We start from the raw sequence: 9,419 nt of genomic DNA on the forward strand, positions 1-9,419 counted from the left end.
TTCCTTTAATTTTTCTGGAAGTATTAAAATTCTCAATATAAAAATTTAGGGGGAAAAACTCTTGATTTTTTTCAAATTTGAATCAAAATTAGCCTTATCAATAAGTAAACTTATGAGAAAATGGGTTAACTAGGCCTCAAATTCTAATTCTCTCTTCCCAACTAATAATGTCATAAATATGGACTTTTCCACTGAAAACCAAACATCAAAGGCATTTCCTACTCAAAAAAGCATTATGGTAGTTTTGACAAAATTTAAAAACAGAAAATGCATTACACTTATATCAACAGGGTTAATTTTTTTCCAGTAAAGCTATGGGACTTACCTATCCATGTCATCATCTCCAGGTAATAAGGGTGGTAGGGGCAGAGGAGGCAACGTTGAAGTTTTCAGGTGTGGAATAGCAGCTGTTACAGATACTTGAGTCTTCACAGAAACCTGTACAGGGGGCTGAGAATTTGCCTGAGAGGACAGAGTAGATGTCCTTGCATGAGTAGAAGGGGGCAAAGCTGAAGTACTGGAAACAGGAACCTGACTAAATGCTAGTTGGGGAGGAGGCAGAGGTGGCTGCTGCGAAACAGCTGGTAGTGGAGGCAAAGGTGGCAAAGGGGGTGTCTGAGGTGGAGGGGTAGTAGTTGGTAAAGGGGGTGGAGGAGTGGTAATTGTGGGGAGAGTTGGCAGGGTCTCCTTTTCTGATGTCTCTATCTCCTTTGGAGTAACAATCTTCTCTTTCAATGCTATGGGTTTACAGTCTCTTGTTCCCTGTGCTTTCAACTCTTTAAGAACAGGATGCTTCTCAGAGTTCTCATCCAGCTTTACTTTCCCTGTATCTAAAGAATTTTTGACCTCTGTGTTTAGATGTGTTACATTCACCAGTTCAGTATCTGGGGCAGATTTTTCCAACTTTACACATCTGGGTAACTTTTTAGACTCCACACTTGAATCCTTAGCCTCTACCGAACTGTTCTCTTTTTTAGGCAAAAATATAGGTGAACCTTTGGATTCTTTTCCATCCATTTTTGCTGCAGCAGCAGCAGCTGCTCTTTCCTTTTTTTTCCTACTGAGTTCAGCTCCCAGGCTGGAATTCAGTGGAAGCCTGACTGGTGAGATACTGGAATGACGACTGCGTGAGCCGGATCTCTTCTTTTTACTATGAGAAGATGAGTGTCTTGAATACGCAGGACTTCTACTTCTGGACTTCATGGATTTCCTACTGAAAAAAGAAAAAGGAAATTTAAAATGAACAGACTACAGTAATACATGGAGGAAAATAGATCAGCAAAACAAACTATGGAGAATTGTAACTTTAAAACCCATATGAGTAATTTATCAATCTTAAAATAGATTAGGTACCATCAAAAACAAGGAGAGTCTGAGAAATCAGTCCAAACAAAAGAAGCTTAAAGAGACTAAATGTAATACCGTAACATGGATAAATTCCTGGAACAGAAAATGGAAATTAGGTAAAGACTAAGTAAATCTAAATAAAGTATGGACTTTAGTTAATAATTATGTATCAATATTGATCCATTAATTGTAACAAATGTACCACACCAACATAAGATGTTAACAATAGGGGAAACTGGGTACAAGGATATATGACAACTCTGTACTATATTCACAATTTTTCTGTAAATCTAAAACTATGCTAAAAAAATTAAGTTCATTAAAAAAATAGACTAGGACAACCTAAATCCTTCATGAAAACATATTTGAATCCTCCAGCACTAAAAATTATCCACTACTTATTCAACTGAAAGAAGAAAGATCAGTATTTTTTTTTCCCCCTCACTGCGGAAAAGAAATAGCTATAGTCACAATCATTACATTCAGAATTTTGGTTTCAATCTTTTTTTTGGAGACAGAGTCTCACTCTGTTGCCCCAGGTAGAGTACAGTGGTGTCATCATAGCTCACTGCAATCCCAAACTCCTGGGATCCTCCTGCCTCAGCCTGCCCAGTAGCTGGGACTACCAGCATGTGCCATATTTTTAGTAGAGACCAGGTCTTGCTCTTGCTCAGGCTGCTGTTCAACTTCTGAGCTCAGGCAATTCTCCCACCTTGGCCTCCCAGAGTGCTAGGATTACAGGTGTGAGCCACCACGCCCGGCCGGTTTTAATCTTTGATAAAGTGAAAATATGATAAAGTTATACCCTATGGTACATAAAGGTGGGTTATAACAGTTAGAAAGTTAAAAGTAACTAGCATGCTTCACCAAAACATAAACTTTTAAATCAGACAGCTATTTAATTGGGAGATCCCAGGAAAATATGTTGTTCCTTGTATCCTTAGTCTGTGATAAAGTTGAAAAGTTTACAATAAAGCACTAAAGAAACCCCAACATAACAAGAGTTATGATTTACAAAACAGGTAAATTGGAAAAAATGTTTTACCAAAATAATTTATTAGAAGTTCTCAGGGATGGGTATATACACACCTAATGGGTGCGGTGCACACCATCTAGGGAATGGACATGCTTGAAGCTCTGACTCAGGTGGGGCAAGGGCAATATATATAACCTAAACATTTGTACCCCCACGATATGCTGAAATGAGAAAGAAATGATAAATAAAAAATAAAAATATTTTACTGCTAATCAATGCTAACCATCAGAAAAAAAGTTCTCAAAAATATGATGGCTCCTGGTACCTTTAATATAAAATGATTTCCAACTTTTCAAGAACTCAAAGCAAGGTATTATTGTACATTCAATTAATTTTCTTCATAAGGAAGGACTGGGACAATCTAGGAATCTATGGGGCAGATTATTCTAAGTTGAAATCCAATTCTTATTAATTCTTTTTTGCTTTTTACTAAAGCTTAATCTGCTCAGGCTTCACTGTGAAGAAACAAAAACATTAAAAATGGGACTAGACAAAACAATTTGCCCAGTGGTCTAAAACAAGTTGTTCCCATTCTAGTTCACCAATATCTCCCTTTACCTCTGATCATTGGTAAGACTGACATGAATCAAAATGTTTCAAAGCAAACATCGTATATGTGTAAGGCAAACAACTCACATGATGATAGCCATGGCTTTCATTTACCTATGCTGCTTTTTGGAAGTTTGCTCCAAAAAGTTAGTTAAAATATTAAATTATTATTATAATCAATAGTACTAAAAAACAACAATAACAACAACAGATATATGAACATGAGGATATAAAATACCAAAAGCATCACGTCCTAGACAGGCAGATTAAAAAAATACCAAGAGCAGTTAAATAGATTTACCAAATATCCACTAATACTTAAGAAAACTACATTCATGGCCGGGCGCGGTGGCTCAGGCCTGTAATCCTAGCACTCTGGGAGGCCGAGACAGGTGGATCGGTCAAGGTCAGGAGTTCGAGACCAGCCTGAGCAAGAGCGAGACCCCGTCTCTACTAAAAAATACAAAGAAATGATCTGGACAACTAAAAAAAAAAAATATATATATATATATAGAAAAAATTAGCTGGGCATGGTGGCACGTGCCTGTAGTCCCAGCTACTCGGGAGGCTGAGGCAGAAGGATTGCTTAAGCCCAGGAGTCTGAGGTTGCTTTGAGCTAGGCTGACGCCACTGCACTCACTCTAGCCAGGGCAACAAAGCGAGACTCTGTCTCAAAAAAAAAAAAAAGAAAACTACATTCCTCTTACAAATATTTGGCTGAGATAAGGGGTTTTCTCTGCTTGAATTATAGCTGAGATAAACAATATCTCTATCTCAGGGAAAACGTCTATAATCATAAACACTAAGTAATGCTAGCTACCATGCTCTACTATTGTTTCTTTAGTCAGCATGACCAAATCTTCCTAAGGAACTCTGCTACAAACTCTTCAATTTCTGAATAGAACCCTACATACTTGTAGTATTTTTAGTGATACAAATGTAATATTTGAGTTCCGGGTCCACTCTTCCAGAAAAAAAGGGAGGAGTGGACAACAAATAGGTAAACATAAGCAACAGTAAGAAATGTGTCTTCAAAACGAAATTTTCCTCCCTGAATTAAGTTAGGTTCCACTCATTTGAAATGAAATTGCTACCATTAGTCACTGCTAATTTAGTGGCTATAAAGACACTGCATTTCTGTCAAAGCATTTTTAGTCTTTTAAAATGATGTTGCCTGTTTCATTTTGACTATCTCCAAAAGAAAAAACACAGAGATTACCATAGAAAGGATCTGTATGTTCCTCTATTTTGACTCTACAAAATTTCTGTACTTACTGTTTGGAATTTTAATCAATGAGGAAAAATATGTAATGCAAACATCCAAATATAAATACTCTCTATAAGATAACTCAAAATGTGCATGTGTCTCTAGGAATATTATGTAATGCTTATATTTGCATCCATATTGTGTCTCCAACTCTTTCTAGATTTACTTTTTTACCATTACTGACTAGTTTCAATTGAGTAGGACTTTCTCTACTTGCTTAAGAGAACTTGAGATATGCTGTTTTCTCTAAGAATCCAATAGGAATCAATGCAAAGAAATAGTTCTTACTAGTTCAGTAAAAATAGTGTTTTAGCTTCAATGCCTTCTGTATTCCCATACCCCCAAATAATAACTTAGAATAGTCTTAATGGAACTACTCTCTAAAGAAAACAAATATTCTGAGAATACTTCTTAGGCTTCCTTAAAAAACTAAGCAACTTTACAAATGATACATTTTAGACTCATGCATTTCATTGTATATAAATTTTACCCCTCACCCCTCCAAAAACAATGAACTCTTGCTAATGGTATACATGTTAAAGTGTTTACAGTGAATTACACTGATGTCTGCAAACTTACTTTGAGATGAATGAAAACAAAAGCTGAATTGACCAAGAGATGGACAGATACATGATAAAATATATAGCAAACACTAATTGTAGAATCTAGGAGGGAGAAATACGGGTATTTCCTACAACTCTTTCAACCTTTCTGTGTTTGAAAATCATTTATAATAAAATGAGAAGGAATGCTAAGGAACTTCAGCTCTTGACAGCTAGAAAGTCTGCAGCTTCATGAATTCACACTAGTTTATGAATAATTATAACTTTAAGTCACCAAAATTTACCCTAAAATATAAAAGACATACATGGATTTTTCAAATTAGCATAATGTCTATACTAATGTTCAACATTATCCTCACTCATAATTTACTGAGTGGTACTAGTACAAGGCACCGTGCTATCCACTTCATATTTAGTAATTTAATCCTAACAACCCTAGAAGTAGGCAGTTATTATTCCCATTTTACACCTGAAGCAACTCAGGGGTGGAGAAAGGTCACAATGCAATATTAGGATTTCACTCAGGTCTAACTGAAGCCCATGTTATGCATTTGTGGACAGAGGTGAGTCCACAAAGGAGGGAGATCTCATCACTTAGGAACAAGAACAGTTTTTTATACTTAATTCACTCTAACATTGGAATGAAATTTCAAACTAACATGCCTCTCCCCCAAAAATACCATGGTAAAGGCATTATTACCATATTTTTATAGAAAGACTTTGAAAATTGCCACTGGGCACAAGGTAGGTCAACAGTGATGCTGTAAAGAAAATCAAAATGTCTTTGGAACCAATTTCTCCTAGGATATACCTTCAAAAGGAAAATGGACTAATTAGATAAATTTCCACTAAAACATCGGTCAAAAGACAGGAATCTTTTGTAAGTTATTAAAACCCTGTCAATCAGGAAATGAATAAACTCACAGGTTTGGAGACTGAGTGGACAGCACAAATGGTAGGATGACCTAGGCAAGTAACTTCAATAGAAATGAAAATCTGTAATTTCTTAAGTCTCCAATTAGGTGCAGTAAAGTCTAAAACACCAATACCAACGTGATTTTTTAAAAATATAAGCCAAAGCAACAGAAACAGCTAGACAAGCTCTCAGAAATAGTTATCAATTCTACGCACTCACTAAACAGAAGCCTATGATTTTTCTCACACAGAAGCTTACAACTTAAGATCTCACCACTGGAAGTACCTACCTTTAGCAGTTTGAGGCCTATGAACTCTTCATTTCCCCAATTCTGGGTTAAAGGGAGACCAGATTCACCTACTAGAATGACTAGCCAACAGCAAAGTGTCCTAGTCAATGATGAACACTGGGGGCTTCAACAAAATGTTAACATGACTAATCGCCAGTTTCTCACAACCCACCCTAATTAGGAAGGACTGTTAGACAAAAAGCTCACCTGGGGAGTGGACTGCGACTCAGAGACCGCTTGCTCATGAAAGGGCTGCTGGACCGCCTTCGACCATAGGGACTGGGTGATCTCCCACTGTAAGAGCCACTCCGTTCATAGCTGGATGACCGTCTCCTGCCATAGGGACTCACAGATCTCTGTCTTCTACTGTAGGGACTGGGTGACCGGGTGCTGGACTGGTAGGCCGAAGGCTCCTTGTAAGGTGGGCTAACTGACTGCCTTCTTGAGGTACTTCCAGGACTTTTCTTGTAGGAGTCATAATTGCTAGAGGTGTGAGATCTTGGAGGACTAAGGTCATAATCTTGGCCATAAGAAGCTCCTGAGGGGCTATCATCTTGTTTGGAGCTGTCAGACCACTTCCTGTGGGGACTCCTGGACCTCCGTTTTGGGCTGTCCACTGTTTTGTAACTTTTGGGTGTTTCCCTTTTCCGATGACTTTTACTCCGGTCTTTGTGCCCAGACTTCAATTCACGTTCTTTCCGGGTCTTCTCCTTACGGAGTTTGGATGACCTGGATTCTTTGCTGCTGTTTTTGGATATCTGTGCCTTTCCATAGTCATCATTCTCCTCATTTGAACGCTTTGAACTTCCTGATGTCCGGTCCTTCATCGATCCCGACTTGCTGGAGACTTCCTGGTTTTTTTCTTTTTCGGTCTGCTTGGTTTTTAGTAAGTCCCGGGAACGCCTGTGCTGGTGGTGACGATGTTTGTGCAGGCGGTCACTCCGATCAGTCCCACGACGTTCATCATTCTCCCTTCTGTCTAGTTTAAAGGCCATGTCATCAGAGAAGGTGTCGGAATCAGAGCTGATATCATCATACTCCACCAGAGGTTTGATAACTGTACCCAAGGATGCTGCTTCGGGGGTTACCAACCCCATGTCTTTGGAGTGCTTGGACTTATGCCGCTTGTGCTTCGATACCAGGCGGTGACGCTCTCTGCTGTTGGCGCTGCCACCTCCCGTAGACGGCTGCAAAGTTCCAGAAGCTCCCCCACTCCCGTCCTTCTTGCCCCCATGTCTCTCTGAATTGGGCATTCCCTTTCCCCTGGCCTGAAGAAGGGGAAAAAGTTCCCCAGCACTCCAAAAAGTAACCCCCACCCTCCCCCCCAACCCCAACTCCACGCCCACCAAAGCGCCCCTAGAAGGGGGTGGGGAGGGAAGGGACGGCAGCCCGGGCTCCTCCTCCCTCCCGACTCCTCAGCACCCTCCTACATGAGGGGGGGGTTGAAGGAGCGAGGGAAGAAATGAGAGTTCCTCAGCAGTGGAGTTGCGAGACAACCGGTAGCTGCTCAAGTCTGTTTCCCTTTCTCCCCTCGTCGAGCCAATCCTCAAACCCGGGGGCCGGGGAGGTCGAGGAAGTAGGAAGCCGACGGCCCGGGGCTGTGGGGCCGACTCCGGCCCTGAGAGGACTGCGCGGGCCCTTCCCCTACCCTGTAGACCGGCTCGGGGCGGCTTCCTGTCGCCCGGGTCCCGTATCCTGGGTGCCTCACGCCCTCTTTGTCCCTGGCTCCTAAGGGAGCCTCTCTTCTTGCCTCCGCCTCACCTCAGTACCTCACACACACTCGTTCCCTCACACAGACTCACAGTCACACACTAGATTAAACCGAAACGGCACTTGGCGAAGGGGGGAGGGGCAATCCCCCAAATATCGCGAGAGTCCTGGGGGGGCTCTCGCGATGTTTTGTGCTTCTCTTTCACCTCTCTTCGTTGCTAGATCAAACAACGCGAGAACAGGTCCGAACCAACGAACGCATTTCTTCAGACTCTCGCGATAAGCTCCGCATTCCCCATTTGAGCAAACCTTTATTGAAACGGAGCTAGAAGAATTTTTTTTTCAACCAAAACTTTATGGATAGCTCATTGAACAAATACTCCTAGGCTCCCCTGCAAACTAATTTTAGCCTGCTTTATAACAAGTCTTTTAACTACCAGGATAAGAATATTTTTAACAGGGCAAAGGGCGAATGTGGGGACTTCTCAACCCAAGTCCTTGAGAGTTTAAACAATGCTTCCCACTTATATTGTATATACTATGTGCCAGGCATTTTACAAACCTTATCTCTAAATTTCACAACTACCCTGCAAGACACGATATTCTTACCCTATTTTACAGAAAAGGAATACTAGACAGACTCAGAGAAGTTGAACAATTTAGGGTAACAAAATTAGTCCAGTAGGTGCCACAGCTGAGATTCAAACTCGTGTCTTTCTGACACCAAAGCACAAGCTCTTTGGTCGTGTGGCACTATGTCTCTCTCCACTCTATGCTTCAAATCTAAGGAATAGAAAGGTTATCCCATCTTGGGATCCTCTCTTGGCTCTTATGTGGTACTTAGCCTTTCTTTTTCTTTTGAGACAGTCTCACTTTGTTGCCGGGGCGAGTGCGGTGGCGTCAGCCTAGCTCACAGCAACCTCAAACTTCTGGACTCAAGCGATCCTCCTGCCTCAGCCTCCCAAGTTGCTGGGACTACAGGCACATACCACGACGCCCGGCCAATTTTTTCTATTTTTAGTAGAGACGGGTCTCGCTCGTTGCTCAGGCTGGTCTCGAACCCTTGAGCTCAGGCAATCCTCCCGCCTCAGCCTCCCAGAGTGCTAGGATTACAGGGGTGAGCCACCACGCTTGGCTGATAATTTAGCCTTTCATCCTCACACAAAAGATTATAATCATGAACAAGAAAAGCACGGTACTAATGAACAAGAAAAAAAATACAATCTTACACTGGCCCCTCATTTTTTTACTTTTCAAAACTCCTTCACACACTAATTCATCCCATCTTCATAGCAGCCATCTGAATGTATAGGTGAGAAAACTAATGCCTGGAAAAGTTAAGGGACTTGTCCAAAATAAGATCAGGGCTGGATGCATTGGCTCACGCCTGTAATCTCAGCACTTTGGGAGGCTGAGGTGGGAGGAATGCTTGAGGACAGGAATTCAAGACCAGCCTGGGCAACATAGCAAGGCCCCTCTGACCTCACCTCCCCCTACAAAAAATAAAAGAATTAGCTGGGCGTGATGGCTGTAGTCCCAGCTACTAGGAAGGCAGAGGTGGGAGGATTCCTTGGGCCCAGGAGTTCCAGGCTACAGTGAGCTATGATGGTTCCACTGCACTGCACTCAAGGGGGAGACAGAGTGAATCCCTGTCTCAAAAAAAAAAAAGAGGGCCGGGCGTGGTGGCTCACGCCTGTAATCCTAGCACTCTGGGAGGCCGAGGCGGGCGGATTGTTTGAGCT

At 41.5% G+C, this 9,419-nt stretch overlaps 1 protein-coding gene across 3 annotated transcripts in view; it reads right to left on the reverse strand.

The window, feature by feature from the left end:
• Positions 1-7,774, reverse strand: part of CDK12 (cyclin-dependent kinase 12) — a 49,844-nt gene extending 42,070 nt beyond the window's left edge. For 2 of the 3 annotated variants that reach the window (XM_012661101.1, XM_012661087.1), the window contains exons 1-2: positions 6,175-7,774; positions 326-1,213 (exon numbers count right to left, since the gene is read on the reverse strand). In XM_012661101.1, coding sequence (XP_012516555.1) covers positions 326-1,213; positions 6,175-7,220 — 1,934 coding nt within the window. In that variant the 5' untranslated portion in view covers positions 7,221-7,774. The remainder of the gene's footprint in view (positions 1-325; positions 1,214-6,174) is intronic. The other variant, XM_012661091.1, reaches the window with a different exon arrangement.
• Positions 7,775-9,419: the final 1,645 nt, after the last annotated feature.

Source organism: Propithecus coquereli, unplaced genomic scaffold (assembly GCF_000956105.1).
Source record: "Propithecus coquereli isolate 6110/MARCELLA unplaced genomic scaffold, Pcoq_1.0 Scaffold119, whole genome shotgun sequence".
In the NCBI taxonomy this organism is placed as follows: domain Eukaryota; kingdom Metazoa; phylum Chordata; class Mammalia; order Primates; family Indriidae; genus Propithecus; species Propithecus coquereli.